Raw genomic sequence first — 21,554 nt, forward strand, 5'->3', positions numbered from 1 at the left:
CACATCTTTGGACACTAAGTGACAATTTAGCATGGCCAATCCCCCTAACCTGCACATCTTTGGACACTAAGGGGGCAATTTAGCACAGCCAATCCCCCTAACCTGCACATCTTTGGACACTAAGGGGGCAATTTAGCACAGCCAATCCCCCTAACCTGCACATCTTTGGACACTAAGGGGTGTAATTTAGCATGGTCAATCCACCTAACCTGCACATCCTGGGAGACTAAGGGGCAATTTACCACAGCCAATCCACCTAACCTGCACATCTTTAGACACTAAGGGCCAACTCAGCATGGCCAATCTACTTAAACTGGATATCTCTGGAGTGTGAGAGGAAACTGGAGCATCTGGAGGAAACCTAAACAGACACAGGGAGAATGTGTAAACTGCACGCAGACAGTGACCCAAGACCACAATTGAACCCGGGCTCCCGGTGCTGTGAGGCAACCGTGCCACCTAAGTTATCAATTGCCCATTCCCCATTCCCACCACCCCCTCCCTTCACCAAAGGAAACAGTTTCTCTCTATCTGCACCATCACACTCCTTCACCATAAATGCAATTCAATCATCCCTTAACCTTCTGAGCTGGGGGGAGCTGGGACATTAACAGAGCTTGAGGGGTCATGTGCAGACACGGACGGGACAACAGCAACACCGGAGGGTCATCAGTTTATTCAGACAGATCCCAGAATCCGATTCCTGACGCTGACAGGGCAGAGGGGAGGGGAAGGGGCACCGCATGACACAACAAATGTCGCAAATAAATGCTTGTATGTATGATCATGTGTTTAACCTTTAACACCGACGGGAAACAAACTTCAGCAAGGCCCAAAGGTTAATTAGGCCCACGGCCTGCTACAATCTCACAGCCTATAGGTAGCTCTGGGCTGGCCAAGATAGTCAAGAAGTGCAGCAGAGAAATAGAAAATCCAAGAAGGAATATCAGTGGTCTTTTCTTTGTTAGAGAATGGCTTCATTGTGGAGCCTGATGGTAGCCCAGGATACCAGCGATCCAACTCCCCAGCAATGTTGTCTTAATCCAGAGCAAGGCTGCGTAGAGGTTGATCTGCCAAAGATCAAAAGTTTCAGCCCAGGAGATTTTCAGCTTCCCGTACCACGATTTACATTTATCTTTCTCGTGCCTGCCAAATTTAAACAGGAAATCTGTGTTAAATTCCCAAGGGAACGAGAACCGCAGACATGATGAAACTCTGAGGTGATGGTTCAGGGAACCTGTCAGCACCTGACTCACCCGCTCATATCGGCTTTTTTTTACCTAGGATTTTAAAAGCACGCTGTTAGAAACAAAAACCTGCTCAGCTCTCCCCCTCGCTGTTTCCCAACATGTCGACTTACGTGAAGGAACGGTTCACCTAATGGTTCTGTAATATTCATAGAATCCTCACAGTGCCGAAGGAGACTATTTGGCCCATCGAGTCTGCACTGACCACAATCCCACCCAGGTCCTTTTCCCATAACCCCATATACTTAGCCTGCGAATTCCCCTGACTCTAAGGCTCAATTTAACATGGCCAATCCACTAACCTGCACGTTTTTTAGACTGTGGAAGGAAACTGGAGCACCTGGAGGAAACCCATGGGGAAAATGTGCAAACTCCACACAGACAGTGACCTGAGACCAGAATTGAACCTGGGTCCCTGGCGCTGTGAGGCAACAGTGTTAACCACTGTGCCACCATGCCGCCCTAACACATCGGCTTAGGTAAAGGAAGGGTTCAGCTAGTGGCACTGTGGTATTCAACAAGAGGCTATTCAAGCACAGGTTGGCATGGCAATGGAATCCATTGTATCAACAATAATGCATCTGTACAGGCCAGGATTTTCCTTCCTGGATCGCCGCTGGGATTTTCCGATGCTGTTGGCAGTAAATGGAGCTTTGGCTAGAACGCCAAATTTTCCCAATCTGGCTTGCAATGGGTCCCGCCCGGGACGAGATTGGAAATTCCCACTGAGAGTGTCTGGAACATCCTGAACCACTGAGCGTCCAGGCACTGATGGGCTCCGGAGGAAGGTGAACCCTGGCTAATCTGTGCTTCCCTCAATGGATGGGTCCTGAAGCCAGAACCAGCTTGAGTTCAGCTGACCTACGCTATCATAAAGGAACTGAGGCCAAATCATTGCGTGATTCCAAGAAGTAATTAGAAATAGCTCTTGGGGCTAAAGGGATCAAGGGATATGGGGGGGGAAGGGGGGGATTATGATTTGATGAACCCCCTTGATTAAAAAGAATGGCAGAGCAGGCTCGAAGGGCCAAATGGCCCACTCCTGCTTCGAGTTTCTATGTTTTTAACCTGCGCAGCGGAAAATCTCAACCAGAATCTTCCTGGTTTTATATTTTAACAAGTCCAATTGAGAGATCAACTTATCCAATAAATATGAATTCACAATCTGATGTGGGACATAAAATATACATTCTGTTGCTACTGAGGGCTGCTTTTCTTCAGACCTTTGTAAGCACCTTGGCCGCAGGCTAATATCTATTGGATAATATTTGTTATTTGGTTGATTTGAGGGAGGGAGGGAGTTGAAACCAGGGCAGCAAGGTGATGGAGGAAATAGCCCACCCTTTGTGTGACCAGTTTGATTTTCATCGCACTGAGTCCAACCTGGATCTCAGATGAGAGAAAAGACAAATGAGTCGAGGGTGAAATAGAACATAGAACCCTACAGTGCCAAAAGAGGCCCTTTGACCCATCGAACACAATCCCACCCAGGCCCCACCCCCATATTATACCCGCTAATCCCTCTAACCTACGCATCCCTGGATACTAAGGGGCAATTTCTTAGCGTGGCCAATCAACCTAACCCGCACATCTTTGGACTGTGGGAGGAAACCGGAGCACCCGGAGGAAACCCACGCAGACACGAGGAGAATGTGCAAACTCCACACAGACAGTGACCCGAGCCGGGAATCGAACCCAGGACCCTGGAGCTGTGAAGCAGCAGTGCTAACCAACGTGCCACCGTGCCACCCGTATAATAAAATGCCCGGCAGGGTTTTGTGACCCCCGTAACAGGGAAAAGTGTCGCCGGCCTGACATTTTCAGGAATAAGTTTACTTCAAGCTGGAGACGCGTCCCTGAAGTGTCAGCTCCAGCACACTGGTGTCACTGCTTGGCTAGCTCCGCTTCTGTGAAATTGAACTATAGATTGTTAAACACAGCAGCAGGATAGAGGGAATCAGTATCTGGAAAGATAAAGAAAAAAAAAATGCCAGTCGCGGTTACTTTGACAGCAGGGCCACTGTGTTGAAGGCTGTATTCATGAGCTTTGAGGCTGGCTCCTCATGGCAGCTGCCTGGAGGGGAGGGTTTCCGATCATAGAATCCCTACAGTGCTGAAGGAGGCCATTCGGGCCATCGAGTTTGCACCCACCACAATCCCACCCAGACTCTATTCCCGCACTGGGAAGAAAGGGGAGCATTGTCAGCCAACATTCACAGTTCATAGGAACGGTGGGGGCGATTTTGGGCCCATGCTCGCTGTCTGCAGAGATGGTGGCAGGAGCTCAAGATCCAGTAAAACCTGGGAATTGTGAATCTTGTCAGTGAGATCGCAATCTCTGATATTCGCCGCACCACCCCGCCTTGCCAGTGATGTAATCAGGTTCACGCCCATTACATTTACATAAATTTTAATATAATTAAACACCCCCCACCTCTCGCCTGCCATATATTCTCCCTGTCGCCATAGTTTTAAACCTCATTAACATGACGTCATGTTGGCGTGGTTCACAGCAGGTTCACTCAGACATGACCCTGTTGTGGAGAATCCCGTGGTGGGGTGGAAGGGTGGGGAGGGTGGCTAAAGTGAGTATAGCCCCCAGGGAAGAGTGGCATGGCCAGACAGTGCCAAGGCAATACTCCTTGGCAAAAATTGGCATTGCCACGTTTGGCCAAATCTGGCAGCTCTGGGGAGCTGGGTTTGAATCCCATCACGGCAGATGGTGAAATTCCAATTGAAAAAAAAAATCTGGAATTAAAAGTCTAATGATGCTCTATCATTCTTTGATGACTAGGGTTTCACTTGGGACCTGGGATCAAATCCTGCCAGGGAGAGGGTGAAATTTGAGGTCAATCAAACAATAATTTGGAATTAAAAGTCTAACGATGACCATAAACCATTGTCGATTGTCGTAAAAACACATCTGGTTCTCTGATGTCCTTTAGCAAAGATAATCTGCCTTCTTTACCCAGTCTGGCCTACATGTGATTCCAGACCAATAGCAACATGGTTGACTCTCAAATGCCCTCTGAAATGAGGTGTAGTTAAGGATGGCCCAGTCAGTGACACCCACATCTGTGAATGAATAAAGAGATCTAGTCCCTTGGTCTAGATTCCCCAACCAGGGAAACATCCTCCCTGCATCTAACCGGTCCAGCCCTATTAGAATTTTCTCAACCTCCTAAACCATAGTGAATAAGGCCTCAGTTGAACCAGTCTCTCCTCACTGGGCAGTCCTATATCAGCCTAGTGAACCTCCACTGAACTATGGAATCTTCCAGAATCTCCAGTTGCCCAGTGATGGGTAGTGATGTGGAGATCTGGCCATGTAGGCAGGAAGAGATGTTTTTTGCCATACAAAATGCCCCGAAGTGGTTTACGAAAAGAGAGTGGATAAAACAAGGCAGGCAAAAAGAGCGGGCAATGAGTAGAAGTCAGACATTCAAACCAAAAAACATTGAAGGAGGAGGAAAGGAAGAACTTGCATTTCTATAGCATCGTTCATGACCTCAGAGTGTCAAAGGCATCAAAAAGTGCTTTTGATGCATAGTCAGTGCCTTAATGCAGGGTAGCGTGACAGCTAATTGATACACAGAAAGCTGCAACAAAGATCAAACTGGATGACCAGACAATTGCTTTTGTCTTTTTTTATTCATGGCTGGCCAGCATTTACTGCCCATCCCTAGTTGCCCTTGTTCCGAGGGCAGTTGAGAGTTAACCACACTGCTGAGGCTCTGGAGTCGCACGTAAGCCAGGCCAGGTAAGGATGGCAGATTTCCTTCTCTAAAGGAAACTAGTGAACCAAATGGGTCTTTCTGACAATTGACAATGGTTTCATGGCCATCAGTAGATTCTTAATTCCAGGCTTTTTTTTACTGAATTCAAATTCCACCATCTGCCGTGGAGGGATTTGAACCCTGGTCCTCAGAACATTAACGGAGTTTAACAGTCTTGCAATAATACCACTAGGCCATTGCCTTCCCTTACACCGGTCTATGCCCAAGTCAGATGGGCAGCATTTAAAATGTATTCCTTCATGGGATGTGGGCATAGCTGGCTGGGCAAGTATTTGTTGCCCATCTCTAATTGCCCTGGAAAAGGTGGTGGTGTGGCGTCCATGTGGCGTAGGTACACCCACAGTGCTGTTAGGGAGGGAGTTCCAGGATTTTGACGCAGGCATGAGAGTTGGATGGGAGCTTGCAGGAGATGTAACAGACAGGCTCCCTTGAAGGTCAGCATCTGTTACAGAGCTGTTGCAGAGAAGGTGCAAATCTTTTTAATCCGAGTATTTTAACTTCCACAAGGGCAGCAGACAAATGGGAACACCACCTCCTGCAAATTTCCTTCCAAGCCACTCGCCATCCTGACTTGGAAATATATCACTGTTCCTTTGCAGCCGCTGGGCCAAAATCCTGGAATTTCCTCCCTAATCCATAGAACATGGACTGCAGCAGTTCAAGAAGGCAGCTCACCTTCTCAAGGACAACTAGGGATGGGCAATAAATGCTGGCCAGCCAGTGACGCCCATGTCCCACAGAGGAATAGAAAAAATATGAGCACTTGAAATGCCACAGCATAGACGGCTATGGACCAAGTGCTGGAAAAAGTGAGTAGAATAGATAGGCCAGCACAGACATGATGGGCCAAAGGGCCTCTTTCTGTGCTGTAAAACTCTATGGCTCTAAGAAAACTGCCTGCTGTGAGAAAATACAAACACAAAGGGAAAAATAGGGCCATTTTCATTTGAACAACGGAGGTGATGGGGTTACGTTTAAAATGATTGAAGGAAGAGACAGAGTAGATAGGAACAAACTTGTACCCAGCACAGGATAAATCACAGTCAAGGAATCAAAGATTAAATATCTAAGATTTCAGCTGGAAAACAGGAGAAACTTCTTCACACAGAGAGCTGTACAGCCTTGGAACTCCAGGGTTAGTGATTGAGGCAAAACTACATCAACATTCAAATTAGATGGGTTGAAAGTACATGAGGGGTAAATGTGATTAGAAATGTTTATTCACATGTGAAATAGATGCCAACAGGAACCACCTGGACTGACTGGCTTGTGCTAAGCTCTATGTACTTGTATGGATCAACATCAGCAGGCTGATTGGTTGTAACTACAGGCATGGTTGGGCCTGTTACGGCTCTCATCCAACATTTTAGCAGCTATCACTAGATAGCTCTTGATTCAAAATGTTAACTCCCTTTCTCTCCTGGTAGGTGCTGAGTTTTTCCAGCGTCCTGTGTTCTTGTTATCACTAGACAGCTGCCAGGAGTAGGAACATTGGCTAATTTTATTCCCTCAATGGTATCTCTCCCATCACTACAGCAGTGATTCGGTGATTCAGAATGGACCAGGTAATGGAATCTGGGAGTTACTAGTCTGTGACACAGCACCGAGCACTGTGATTACAAACTAAATTTGGGGCAGCACGTTGGCACAGTGGTTAGCACTGCCGCCTCACAATGCCAGGGACCTGGGTCATTGTCTGTGTGGAGCTTGCACGTCCCCCCCCCCCAATACCTGCATGGGTTTCTTCCAGGTGCTCCAGTTTCCTCCCACAGTCCAAAGATGTGCGGGTTAGGTTGATTGATCACGCTAACTTGCCCCTAGTGTCAGAGTGGTTGTCAAGGGTAAATGTGGGGTGTTGCGGGGATAGGGTCTGAGTGGGATTGTGGTGGGTGCAGACTCGATGGACCGAATGGCCTCCTTCTGCACTGTAGGAATTCCAAGTTATCAAGAGAGAATAGCTAAAGATAGATGTTCCGGTGGGGTCGGGGGCGGCGGGAGTGCACATTGGATGACCTTGGTATGAAATGAAAATTGCCAAAGTCCCAGAGGACTGTAGGCTGCTCCACCCTTTGAAGGAAAGCTGATTGAACCTGGGGGTCACCACACTTCAGGCAAGGGGCAAGGTTGAGAAGGTGAGGTCTTCATGAATAACCTCTGCTGGTACGGGAATTGAACCCACACTGCATCACAGACCAGCCGTCCGTCCAAGTGAGCTAACCGACCCGGGTGTGACACACACGTGAAACTGGGTAAGGCTTGATGTTCATCCACGCTCAATAACAGATGATCAAACATCCAAGTATAACCAAAGCTGCCCCTTGTCTTTGCTTGGGAAGCACTGACAAATGATATAGTCCCGCATTTCAGGCTCTTTAACCTACCTGGACAGAGCTCTGACACAGCAACGTGACATGTTGATGAAGGAAGTGGCGCTGGCTCGGGTATGGAGTGATACTTCAATCCCTCGGAGTAGGTCATTAGTCTTTAGGAGCAGAAGCATTTGGCGAGGGACCTTGTTCAGTAGTTCATTGATGCGAGGTAGATACTTAACCGCATTTACTCTAATCTCCATTTCCTGTAAGACAATTGCAACACTTGATTACTCTCGACACAAATGGCACATTTGTAGATAAATGTCGGGTGAGATTGAATACAGCAGAAGATACAAGGTGATACACTGTGGGAGTTTGAATGAGTACAGGTCAGGCATAATCAATGGCGATACTTCGAAAGGAACAGAGGGGAAGATAGATATAAGGTTCATAAATACTTTAAAAGTTGCAGCGTAACTTGAAGGATATGCACAGAAAGAGCTTACGGAATTGTAAGTATGGATATGAAACAGAAAGGTAAAGTCTGAAGAAATAACGGTGTAGGACTGTGTGGAGTTTGCATGTTCTCCCCATGTCTGCATGGGTTTCCTCCCACAGTCCAAAGATGAGGTTGATTTGCCATACTAAATTTCTCCTTTTTGTCAGGCGGTTAGCAGGGTAAATAAGTGGGGTTAAAGGGAGGGATTGTGCTCGGTGCAGAGTTGATAGACCTGATGGCCTTTTGCTGCACTGTTGAGATTCTATGATTCTAAATAACTTAAACAATGTGTCCAATACATTGCATGGGAGTAGCATAATGGTTATAATGGTTAGCACTGCTGCCTCACAGCACCAGGGACCCAGGTTCGATCCCCAACTTGGATCACTGTCTGTGCAGAGTCTGCACGTTCTCCCTGTGTCTGTGTGGGTTTCCTCCGGGTGCTCTGGTTTCCTCCTATAGTCTGAAACACGTGCTGGTTAGCTGGATTGGCCGTGCTAAATTCACCCCCAGTGTATCCGAACAGGTGCCGGAGTGTGGCGACTAGAGACTTCCACAATAACTTCATTGCAGTGTTAATGTAAGCCTACTTGTGACACTGATAAATAAACAAACAATATTGGGCACCTTACTTTTAGAAAAGATGTCTAGACTACAGAGGAGGTACAGGAGTGATTAGTTTAGGACATAATCTGCTTTATTGATGTTGGTCAAATTATGAATATTAGCCATGGATAGGTTGTCCACACTTTGAATTATTGCCATGGGTCCTTGAGGCCCATGTGTGAGTGCCGACTAGGCCTCAGTTTGACATCTCATCCAGAAAACGGCATCGCTGACACTACCGCACTCCCTCAGTACTCCACTGGAACATCAGCTCAGATTACGTGTTGGGGGTCCTAGAGTGGGGCCCACAATCTTCAGGCGCGATTTCACCATCTGCCTTGGCGGGATTGGAGCCCGGGTCTCTAGTCTCTGGATTGTCAGCCTAGCGACAACACCACTTCGCCACTGCCTCTCCACTCGGGTGCCAAGCCGAGTGAGCCACGACTAGCAATGACAGCAGCGAAAGCGTGGAGGTGAAACCCCAGCATCCACCCATTTCGCAAACTTGCTCTCTGAGGTGCGGGCCTGAATGGGAAACGTTAAAAACTGCCCCAGGAATACGTGGAAGGGGAAGAAAAAAAAAACTTTGTAAGGCTAATTAATTTTTACGCAACTGCAAACTTCAAATTTTGCTGTAAACACTTTACTTTGTGTCCCTGGAAAAGACGAGTAACCTATAGTCTGTGGAAAACTGTCCTTATTATTATAGTCTGCACGTATTTGTGCAGTCAAATCCACTTAAAGGACAGCTCTGCTCCAGTAGATAAGCTGTGTAGTCACTTACCATTATCATTTGTTTTTGTCTGGGCTGGAGAGAGCTGCGGCATCAGAAATGGCATGTAACTCTCTGAAGATTCATGGAGATTAGTCAGGAAGAGGGAGGAAAGTGTAGCCAAAAGGTTCTCGCTGCCCCGCGCCCAATTCCTGGTTTGCCACTGCCAAAAGCACCAAACCACTGGTAACATTGCGGACGTGGCCATTCAGCCCCTCAAGCTTGCGCCACCACACAATTAGATCGAGCTGTTCTGTGTTGCTACTCCAGTTAACCACCTTCATTGAATCAGAGAATCCCCACAGTACCGAAAGAGGCCATTCCGCCCATCGAGCCTGCACTGACCCAGCGTCAGGGACTCAGGGTTCAATTCTGGCCTCGGGACACTGGCTGTGCGGAATCTGCACGTTCTTCCCATGTCTGTGTGGGTTTCCTCCGGGTGCTCTGGTTTCTCCCACAGTCCAAAGATGTGCGGGTTAGAGGGACTGCCCACGCTAAATTGCCCCTTATCGTCAGGGGGATTAGTAGGGTGAATATGTGGGGTTACAGGAATAGGGCCTGGGTGGGATTGTGGTCAGGGCATCCTCGATGGGCTGAATGGCCTCCTTCTGTACTGCAGGGATTCTATTACAACAATCCCACCCAGGTCCTATTCCCATGAGCCCACGTATTTGCCCCACTAATCTCGCTGACACTAAAGGGCAATTTAGCACGGCCAATCCGCCTAACCCACACATCTTTGGACTGTGGGAGGAAACTGGAGCACACGGAGGAAACCCACACTGACATGTGGAGAACGTGCAAACTCCACACAGACAGCCACCTGACACTGGAGTTCAGACGTACTCAGACCATGAAGGCCAGAATCTTATCATCTTTCACGTGGGCGGGATATTCCCATCCAGCTGCAGTGAGCGGAGATTTGGCTGGCCGCCAAGTTCTCTGGCCTCGCTGCAGTGTGAGCACGGTGTAAATGGCAGGTAAGACCACACCCAAATGGCGTGAACAGCAGGTAAGATCACATCCCAAGTGTTTCTGAATTGGTTCGAGTTTGACAGGCATTTCTCATCAAGGTGGTAACTCTCAACACCGGATTGACAGCCTGTGAGAGATTCCATCGGGTCAAAGGGGGAAGGACAATCAGTCTGTCTGCAACATTTAGCTACTTAACCTGGCTTATCATAGAATCATAGAACACTACAGTGCAGAAAGAGGCCCTTCAGCCCATCAAGTCTGCACCGAACACAATCCCACCCAGGCCCTACCCCCACATACCTACATATTATACCCACTCATCCCTCTAACCTATGCATCCCTGGACACTAAGGGGCAATTTCTTAGCATGGCCAATCAACCTAACCCGCACATCTTTGGACTGTGGGAGGAAACCAGAGTACCCGGAGGAAACCCACACAGGCACGAGGAGACTGTGCGAACTCCACACAGTCAGTGACCCAAGCCGGGAATCGAACCCAGGACCCTGGAGCTCTGAAGCAGCAGTGCTAACCACTGTGCTACCGTGCCGCCCCTGGCTTCACCCAGGTTTCTTTCACCTCAGCGATCAGGGTGAAGGGTTTATCTAAGCTCTGTGAAATGAGCCTGGGCAATCTGAACCCAATGCAGACCCGAGTCCTAAACTTCCTCTAATGGGGCTCTAAGTGGCAAACTTACTGAGAAGGCAGAGGATAAGCTTGTTGAAAAATGAAAGACGTCGCAATGGTATTGTGAGGATCGCCTGTGCTGAAGCTCAGGCTGAGATACACTGTTGTCCCAGAATAAGAATAATTTTGCTCTGCCTTGGACCAGGTTGTTCCTGTCTCCAAGAAGTAGATTATTATATTACTCGTTTTGACAGCATTGGTAAGGCAATAGCTTTCTTGCCCAATCACAGTTCCATTGCAAAAGTGGAAATGGATCCTTTCTTTAACCTAGTGAGATCAGAGATCAGAGACTCAGCCGTATAGTGAGACTAGACATGTGGGTCAGACTGGACACGAGAAACAGTCTGGGTTCTTACAAAAAAGAAGCTGTTTTGAAGATCTGGTTTGATGTCATAGATTACCAAGTTTGGTTCCATAACGTGCCAAGTGTTAATTGTATATTAATTGGATTTACTTGTATAAAGAACAATGAACTGTACAGCACAGGAACAGGCCCTTCGGTTCTCGAAGCGTGCACTGATCACGTTGTCCTAACCAGACCAACCGTTTATATGCCTCTTTTCCCCGCCTGTTCATGTGTCTATCCAGATAAGTCTTAAATGTCGCTAATGTAACTGCCTCAACCACCTCACCTGGCAGTGCATTCCAGGCCCCCACCACTCTCTGTGTAAAAAATTTCCCTCGCACATCCCCACTGAACCTTTCCCTCTTTATCTTGAACTTGTGCCCCCTTGTACTTGTCATTTCTGCCCTGGGAAAAAGCTTCCAACTGTTCACCTTATCTATACTGCTCATAATTTTATAAACTTCTATCAGGTCGCCCCCTCAGCCTCCACCATTTCAGGGAGAACAATCCCAGTTTATTCAATCTCTCCTCATAGCTAATAAAAACCCTCCATACCAGGCAACATCCTGGTAAGCCTTTTCTGTACTCCCTCCAAAGTCTCCATGTCCTTCTGGTAACGTGGTGACCAGAATTGGACACAGTATTCTCAATGTAGGTGGTGGTCATTAATCAAGGGTTATCTTGAGTGCCGATATAAAGAGTCACTTTGGTTGTGTTCAGGGATGTCATAGAACATAGAACATAGAACATTACAGCGCAGAACAGGCCCTTCGGCCCACGATGTTGCGCCAACCAGTTACAAAAACTATGACCCACTAGCCTATACCAATCCCTTTTCGTCCATAAACCTATCCAGAGATCTCTTAAACGCCCCCAAACTAGACGCATGTCTGCGTAACTATCGATAAATACTGTGTAAAAATTGGCTCCAGTACTATCCTTCACCAATTGGCTTACTCCATGGGGGAATTGGAATTGACGACTACTGGGTTGTTTATCCTGAACACCGCCGTATCTTTAAAAGACAGATGCCAGAATTCTCTCATCTCGTACACCATTGCCGGGAAGAATGGAGAATTTGGCACTCTGTTTGCTGTAGCAGGACTGGAGAATCCCAGGCAGGGGCGAGGTTGGAGAATCCTGGCCAGGATGTGCGACAGTGACTCTGCATGTCAATGGCTAACATTCTGGAGCAGTCTATATATCTATTCAGGTGGCCAATGTTCAGTATTTTATTGTCACTGGGCTATGACAATGCCTCTGTTAACTTTGAAGGCAGAAATTTAAGGTTCCTTGCTTGAACAAGAAGGTGCTCCCTTTCTCACCAATAACATGCATTCAAGAGGGCACAGTGGTCAGCACTGCTGCCTCACAGCGCCAGGGACCCGGGTTTGATTCCCAGCTTGGGTCACTGTTTGCGCGTTCTCCCCGTGTCTGCATGGGTTTCCTCCAGGTGCTCTGGTTTCCTCCCATAGTCCAAAAGATGTGCTGTTTAAGTGCATCAGCCGTGCTAAATTCTCTCTCAGTGTACCCGAACAGGCGCCAGAATGTGGCGACTAGGGGATTTTCACTGAAACTTCATTGCAGTGTTAATGTAAGCCTACTTGTGAGGCTAATAAATAAATTTAAACATTTCTTGGGATAAAAGATCCCTTGCCACAGTTTTGAGGAAGGGCAGGGGGGAAGTCATCATGGTCTACTGGCCAATAGTTGTCCCTCATTATTATTACTACATTGCTGTTAGTGGGAGCTTGCTGTACACAAATTGGTTACCCTACAACAGCAACTTCACTTCAAAAATACTTCATTCATCGTAAGGCACTTTAGGACATCCCAAGGTCGTGAAAGACGCTATGGTAATGTAAGTTCCTTGTTTTTGTTTTATTGATGAGCAAAGAATTCACAGAAAATGGTAAAGGGGGGAGGGTCTAAATTTAGGGAGTAAGGTGTTGTTCCCATCAATTCCTTCAATAGTTTGACTTTGGAACAATTAGTAAATCTCCACTGTAGAACTGAAGCCACAAATTGTGTTACAGGTAATGAGAATGAACCGCAATAATTCAAGATCGTTGGATAGAGGTGAGGAAGGACATTCTGCCTATTTTAGCTCATTGAGTTGGAGAAATCTACAATATCTCTGTAAAGCATCCAGCTGTCACTTAAACCATTCCAAGGGTCATGTTTCGTACCCAACCTAGAGGTCCTTTCCATACGCTTATCATTCCTTTTATGGAAAACCTCCTGACAGCAGCAGTAAATAATGGTCCACCTTTACCTTTTCTACACTCTTTAATACCGCATACATCAGTCAGAGAGTCGGAATCATACAGTGATACAGGGCAGAAAGAGTGCACTTGGTCCATTAGCACGGTGCACAGTGGTTCGCACTGCTGCCTCCCGGCGCCAGCGACCCGGGTTCGATCCCCGCTCTTGGGTCACTCTCTGCGTGGAGTCTGTATGTTCTCCCCGTGTCTGCCTGGGTTTTCTCTGGGTGCTCCGGTCTTCTCCCATAGTCCAAAAGACATGCTGGTTAGGTGCATTGGCCTTGCTAAATTCTCCTTCAGTGTACCCGAATATCGTCAGAGTGTGGCAACTGGGGGATTTTCTTTGCAATGTTAATGTAAGCCTACTTGTGACACCAATAAATAAACCACTGCATCTAGGACATACATTGAAATAATTATCCTGTTAGTGCACTGTCCTTTGCGTGGGTTTCCTCCGAGTGCTCCGGTTTCCTCCCACTGTCTAAAGATGTGCAGGTTAGGTTGATTGGTCATGCTAAATTGCCTCATAGTGTCAGGGATTAGCAAGGGTAAATATATGGGGTTACAAGGATAGGGCCTGGTGGGACTGTGGTCGGTGAAGCTTGATGGGCCGAATGGCTTTATTCTGCACTGTAGCAATTCTACGCTTCTAAATTTTCCTTATTTTTGCAGCTTTCTTAAATCTGTGCCTCCGGTTAATGACACTTCTGTCACGGGAGAGACATTCCCCTTGTTGACTCTATCAATGTTCCTCGCAATTTTGATCATTTCCCTTATATTTCCCACTAACAGCTCTCCGGGGCGGCCCATTCTGGCCTCTTGAGCACCCCCAGTTCCACTTGCTTCACCACTGATGGCCACGCCCTCACGTGGTCAAAGTTCTAGAAGCTCTCCCTTAGACCCCCTCACCTCTCTATCTCTCTTGACAATCTGAGCCAAGGGCTGGAATTTTCTGGGCTGGCAAATGGGGTGCGGGCCCTGCTCCGGAGATGCGACACTTCAGACAAACATCTATTGACTTGCGGTGAGACCAGGCAATCCTAACGCTGAACGGAATAGGGAAAATGGCATCCGATATCTCCTTCTATAGTTAATATAACAGTCCCGTGATGTACCTTTTATTCCGTTAAGCATGCTTTACAAATACGAGCAGTTGCTTTATTGTTGCTAAAGCTCTCTGCTCTAAAGGGGGAATAAGACATCTATTTTTCGGGGCTAATAAGCCCAGACTCCTCAGAAATCTCCAGAAATTAGCTGCGTGGATTTTTTAAAATCTAAAATGCCTCCAGTATTGGGATGTCTCTGTCAAGTCTCTGACAACCAAAGTGGCGCAGTTCTCAGGGTGGAGTCTCTCTCCAGCACTGCGCGTATCCAGCGCGACACACTCCCACCGTCTTACGTGGAGGTTTTGCTTAATGCGCTGTCAATGAATCGACTATTGGTAAATCAATCCAAATCTACAACTTGGCCAACGCCTGCACGTTCCGCAATGCCGACTTCCACCTTCTCAAACTGACAAGAGGCTGGTAACCACGGCAACACTACAGTCGCAAATCAGCGGCACCTTAGCTGTCACTGACTGAATAATTACTTACTGTGAAAGAAATGCCCACTCCAGGACTGCTGACCTGAAAAGAAAATTACTTTGCTACCACAGTGCTGCTCAGGGTCAACCCAGTGCTGTTTCTCTGTCAGCCTACTGTTCCCTACAAGCTGCAATAACTTTGATAATTCCGCAAAGCCTGATCGATACCGCCGCCACGCTTTGGCAAAGAAAACACATTATCAGGTTTTACTGGGATTTGCAAATATTGTTGTCTCAGATTGGCTTTGTTTTAAACTTATATATCAACCAGAGGATACCAGGGAGTGAGTTACACACTGCAATCTAATTGAGGGATTCAGATGGCTTTTATACAGAATAATGGATACTCAGGAGTGAGTCACAGACTGCAATTTAATCGAGGGGTTCGGGTTGGTTTACATATAGAATAACGGATACCCAGGAGTGAGTTACAGCCTGGAATCTAATCGAGGGGTTCGGGTTGGTTTATATATAGAATAACAGATACCCCAGGAGTGGGGAGATATTTAAGACGCAGGTTGATAGGTTTTTGATAGGCAAGGGGATTAAGGGTTATGGGGAGAGGGCGGGAATGTGGAACTGAGACACGACAGATCAGCCATGATCTTATTGAATGGCGGGGCAGGCTCGAGGGGCTAGATGGCCTACTCCTGCTCCTATTTCTTATGTTCTTATGAGTGAGTCACAGACTGGAATCTAATCAAAGGGTTCGGGTTGGTTTATATATAGAATAACAGATACCCAGGAGTGAGTCACAGACTGGAATCTAACCGAGGGGTTCAGATAGTTTATATACAGAATAATGGATACCCGGGAGTGAGTTACAGACTGAAATGTAATTGAGGGGTTTGGGTTGGTTTACATATAGAATAATGGTACCCAGGAGTGAGTTATAGACTGGAATATAATCGAGGAGTTCGGGTTGGTTTATATATAGAATAACAGATACCCCAGGAGTGGGGAGATATTTAAGACGCGGGTTGATAGGTTTTTGATAGGCAAGGGGATTAAGGGTTATGGGGAGAGGGCGGGAATGTGGAACTGAGACACGACAGATCAGCCATGATCTTATTGAATGGCGGGGCAGGCTCGAGGGGCTAGATGGCCTACTCCTGCTCCTATTTCTTATGTTCTTATGAGTGAGTCACAGACTGGAATCTAATCAAGGGGTCCGGGTTGGTTTATATGTAGAATAACATATACCCAGGAGTGAGTCACAGACTGGAATCTAATCGAGGGGTTCAGATAGTTTATATACAGAATAATGGGTACCCGGGAGTGAGTTACAGACTGAAATGTAATTGAGGGGTTTGGGTTGGTTTACATATAGAATAATGGTACCCAGGAGTGAGTTATAGACTGGAATATAATCGAGGGGTTCGGGTTGGTTTATATATAGAATAATGGATACCTGGGAGTGTGTCACAGACTGGAATCTAATCGAAGGGCTCAGATAATTTATATACAGAATAATGGTACCCAGGAGTGAGTTACAGACTGGAATATAATCAAGGGGTTCAGATCGTTTATAGCTTTTATAGTTTGCACATCCTCCCTGTGTCTGTGTGGGTTTCCTCTGGGTGCTCCGGTTTCTTCCCACAGTCCAAAGATGTGTGGGTTAGGTGGATTGACCATGCTAAATTGACCCTTAGTGAGAGGGGGACTAGCTCGGGTAAGTGCATGGGGTTTTGGGGAAAGGGCCTGGGTGGGATTGTGGTTGGTACAGATCGATGGGCCAAATGACTTCCTTTGGAGTCGATGATTTTATGTATAGAATAATGATACTAGGGAGTGAGTTACAGACTGGAATCTGGTCGATGGGTTCAGATTGGGGTTTATTTATCGAATAATGGGTACCTGGGAATGAGTTACAGACTGGGATCTGACCAAGGAGTTTATATATAGAATAATGGATACTGTGGCTGCAATTTTGTGGAGGCAGAGAGGTCTCGGCCGCTAGCTGAAGAGTCTGCAGGAACTATAAATCTGTGAATCAGAGGCCAGCAGGTCCATTTGTGCAGACCTGGTGGGTCAAATGGCCTCCTTCTGCACTGTAGGATTCTATGATTCTATGATTACTGTCTGAGTCATCGGCTGGAATTTTACAACCTTCCTCGAGCGAGGCTTGTGAAATCCTGCCTGAGGCCAATGGAGAATTCCTTTCTGTCAGCCGCACTTGCCCCGATTTTGGGGTGGGCTTGGTGGTAAAATTCCAGCCAACACCTGGAAGACAGGCCTCTATTTATATAGTGCCTTTCATGGTCTCAGGACATCTCAAAGCGCATTATAGCCAATGAAATGCACTTGAAACATTGTCAATATTGCAAGTAGGCAGTGGCCAACTGCACATAGCAAGGTGCAACAAACAGCAATATGATAGTGCCCAGATAATCATAGAATCCCCACAGTACAGAAGGAGATCATTCGGCCCATTGAGTCTGCACCAACAACAATCCCACGCAGGCCCTATCCCCATTAAGTCCACATAATTATCCTGCTAGTCCCCTGCCAATAAGAGACAATTCAGCATGGCCAATCCACCTAGCCTGCACACCTTTGGACTGTGGGAGGAAACCGGAGCACCCGGAGGAAACCCACGCAGACACAGGGAGAACGTGCAAACTCCGCACAGTCGGAATTGAACCCGGGTCCCTGGAGCTGTGAGGCAGTAGCGCTAACCACTGTTCCACTGCCATCGATGTTCACTAATACTGGTTGAGAAATAAAGACTAGCCAGGAAAGGGGGAGAAATCCTCTGCTCTTCCAAATAGCGCCATGGAATATTTTAAACAAGAACACAAGAAATAGAAGCAGGAGTAGACCCCACAGCCGATCGAGCTTGCTCTGCCACTTAATTAAATCATGGCAGATCTTGGGCTTCAACTTCATTTTCTCACTCCCCCACACACCTCTTCATTCCCTGAGACACCAGAAAGCAGGCTGCTGAATACATGTATTAGAAGTATTCAATGATGGAGCATGCCTCTGGGATAGAGAATTGCAAAGGTTAATAACCCTCTCAGTGAAGTAATTTCTCTCTGTCTTAGTCCTAAATGATTGGCCTCTTATTCTGAGGCTGTGGCCCCCTGTTTTAGATTCCCCACCCAGGGAGAAATCTCTCAGCGTTTAACTCAATCAAGCTCCTTCAGAACTTTGTACATTTCTTCTGCACTCCCGAGAATACAAGCCCAATTTACTCAGCCTCTCTTTATAGGATAATACCCTGGGACCAATTTACTGAACCTTCGCTGCACCATCCCAATGCAGGTGTATCCTGTCTTAGATGTGGAGACCAGAATTGCACACGCTACTCCAAATGTGGTCTTACCAAAACTCGGTCCAACTCTGGCAAGACTTCTTCATTCTTGTGCTCCAATCCCCTTGCAATAAAGACCAATGCATCATTTGCCTTCCTAATTGCTTGCTGTACCTGCACACTAACTTTCTGCGTTCCTTGTACAAGCACTCCAATTCACTTTGAACATCAATACTTAAAAGTTCCACTCTTAAAAAATATTCTGCTCTTTAATTCTTATCCCATAGAATCTACGGCACGGAGACAGGCCCTTCGGCCCAAACCGGTCCATGCCAACCAAATGCCCATCTAAGCTTACCCCATTTGCCTCCATTTGGCCCATATCCCTCTAAATCTTTCCTTTCCATGTCCAAATGCCTTTTAAATGTTATCAATGTCCCTGCCTCAACCACTTCTTCTGACAGCTCATTCCACACACACATACCACCCTCTGTGTAAAAAAAGTTGCTCCTCAGATTCCCATTAATTCTTTCCCCTCTTAACTTAAACCGATGCCCTCAATCTCCCAACCCTGGGAAAACATTGGGTGCGTTCTCCCTAGCCATGCCTCCATACACTTCTGCAAGATCACATCTCAATCTTGTACGCTCCAAAGAAAATGCCCTAGCCTGTCCAATCTCTCCCTATAACTCAGTCCCTTGAGCCTTGAGGTAACATCTTTGTAAATCTCTTCTACGCAGTCTCCAGTTTAATAATATGTTTCCTATAGCAAGGCAATCAAAACTGAACACAATACTCCAGGTGCAGCCTCACCAACATCCCTTACAATTGCACCATAACTTCCCAAAGGAAAGTTCTTATGACAAAAGTAAATATCTTCAAACTTCCCTACATTATACTCCATCTGCCATCTTGTTGCCCCGTCACTGAAACTATTTGCAGGCTCTCTTTATTCTCCCCACAACTTATGTTCCACTTGGCTTGCTATCAGCAACCTTTGATACATCCATGTCTGACTTTTCAGCTAGTCATTAATATAGATTATAGGTAGCTGAGGCCCCAGCACTGATCCTTGGGGCACTCCACTATTTACTGCCTGCCAACTGCCTATTCTTAGTTATTTTACCTATTAACCAATCCTCTATCCATGCTAAAATACTACCCCCAATCCTCAATCATCTTTTACCTTGCCTATTGACATTTTGTGGAGCACCTTGGGGAATTTCACAGCAAATTCATTGCAGTGTTAATGTAAGCCTTACTTGTAACTAATAAATAAACTTTTTTATTGAAAGCCTTTTGGAAATCCAGGTATACTACATCTACTGACTCCCCTTTATCTAGCCACCTCCTCCGTCCCTCCATCCTAGTTACACCACAAAGAACTCTAATAGGTTTGTCAAACAGTATTTCTCATTGGTAAAGCCATGTTGAATTGATCTAATCATATTATGCTCTTCCATATGCATTGTTAAGACTTCCTTAATAGTAGATTCCAGCATTTTCCCAACAAATGACGTTAGGCTAACTGGCCTGCAGTGGTGTAACATTTTCCAATTTCCAATCTAATGGAACAGTTTCTGAATCTAAGTAACTTTGGAAAACACGCCTTGGAGAGCGGACGGGGCTTAATTTAACATTGTATTTAAATATGGCACTTCTGATTTTGCAACACTCCATTGGTACTGCATAGTAGTGGCATGGTAGCACAATGGTTAGCATTGCTGCTTCACAGTGCCAGGGGCCTGGGTTCGATTCCCCACCTTGGGTCACTGTCTATGTGGAGTTTGCACATTGTCCCTGTGTCTGCGTGGGTTTCTTGCAGGTGCTCCGGTTCCCTCCCACATTCGGAAAGACGTGCTGGTTAGGTGCATTGGTCCAGACAGGCACCTGACTGGGGGGATTTCACAGTAACTTCATTGTAGTATTAATGTAAGTCTTACTTGCGACTGATAAATAAACTTTACTTTTTACCTAAGAGATTTCGGACTGTGCTCACCTTTTGGAGATGAACTTAAAGGTACAACTAAAGGCAAAAGAACTACACACAAGGCTGTGCTGTGCCACACTATCAATCTTACTTGCCTTCACGTAGCATGAGGCTACATTCAAAATGGGTTTTTTTTGAGATCAGCTTTCTTGAAGGTGTTTGCCAATTTTTGCTGGTTTTCTAAGTTGGCATCAGCATTTCCCCTTTTAACTTTCTTTATTTGTCAGTATCACTCTTAGGCTCTCTTGACCCTACCACCTCACAGTCTGTTTTGGGAGCATTGATACCACTGTGGTCAACTGCAAAAAGCAATTTATTGGTTCAGCCTTTAATCTGCAATAGCTGGGTTTCAAATACTCCTTCTCAGTTCTCACACCCTGGGGTGAATTCTCCTGCCTGCCCGCTGCGGGAGTTGGAGCAGGAAAGGGCCAGACCATAGAATGGTCCTTTGATCTTGGGCAGGATTTTCTGGTTTCGGGGCAAGCACAGTTGGAAAATCCCTGTCTTCTTGCTGCTTTGAAATAAGAAGCAACAAAACAGTTTTTCGATATTTCGATCAAGATGAGTGCAAGAATGTCAACTTTCAAACAATCCAAACAATTTATAGTACGGGAGAAATGGGTGCCGATTTGTTGGCAAGTTGAATCTGATTGGCCAAGGTGTTTCCATGGAGAAAGTAAACTGTGAACAGAGTCAACTTACCAACCAATCACAATCATTTTCTCCTGTATTGTAAATTGTTGCACTGTTTTGAAATTTGACATTCTTGTATTTGTCCTGAAGAGTGCAATCGTTTAGCACTGCCGCCTCACAGAGCCAGGGACCTGGGTTTAATTCCGGCCTCGGGTGACTGTCTGCGTGGAGTTTGCACATTCCCCCAGTGTCTGCGTGGGTTTCCTCCGAGCGCTCTGGTTTCCTCCCATGGTCCAAAGATGTGCGGGTTAGGTTGAATGGCCATGCGAAATTGACTCTAGTGTCTCGGGGATTAGCAGTGTAAATGTGTGGGGTTACAGGAATGGGACCTGGGTGTGACTGATGGGCCGAATGTCCTCCTCCTGCACAGTAGGTCTTCTATGAAGATGGAGAGCTGGGGCAACATGTCTCTCTTTTTAGCGATAGTCTCCAATTGTGTCTCAGTGCGTAAGGCATTAGAAAACTCCTTCCACCATTACTGTCATCATGCATTCGATGGAGTATGAAGTACTTGGTACATTAAATC

The 21,554-nt window shown here is 46.5% G+C and overlaps 1 protein-coding gene across 4 annotated transcripts in view; it reads right to left on the reverse strand.

The window, feature by feature from the left end:
- Positions 1-565: 565 nt before the first annotated feature.
- Positions 566-21,554, reverse strand: part of adck1 (aarF domain containing kinase 1) — a 446,668-nt gene continuing 425,679 nt past the window's right edge. For all 4 annotated transcript variants that reach the window (XM_080201943.1, XM_080201939.1, XM_080201941.1 and 1 more), the window contains 2 exons: positions 7,426-7,619; positions 566-1,146 (listed from right to left, as the gene is read on the reverse strand). In XM_080201943.1, coding sequence (XP_080058069.1) covers positions 978-1,146; positions 7,426-7,619 — 363 coding nt within the window. In that variant the 3' untranslated portion in view covers positions 566-977. The remainder of the gene's footprint in view (positions 1,147-7,425; positions 7,620-21,554) is intronic.

The sequence above is a fragment of the Carcharhinus amblyrhynchos genome, chromosome 14 (genome assembly GCF_965287045.1).
Source record: "Carcharhinus amblyrhynchos chromosome 14, sCarAmb.v2.hapA, whole genome shotgun sequence".
NCBI lineage: Eukaryota > Metazoa > Chordata > Chondrichthyes > Carcharhiniformes > Carcharhinidae > Carcharhinus > Carcharhinus amblyrhynchos.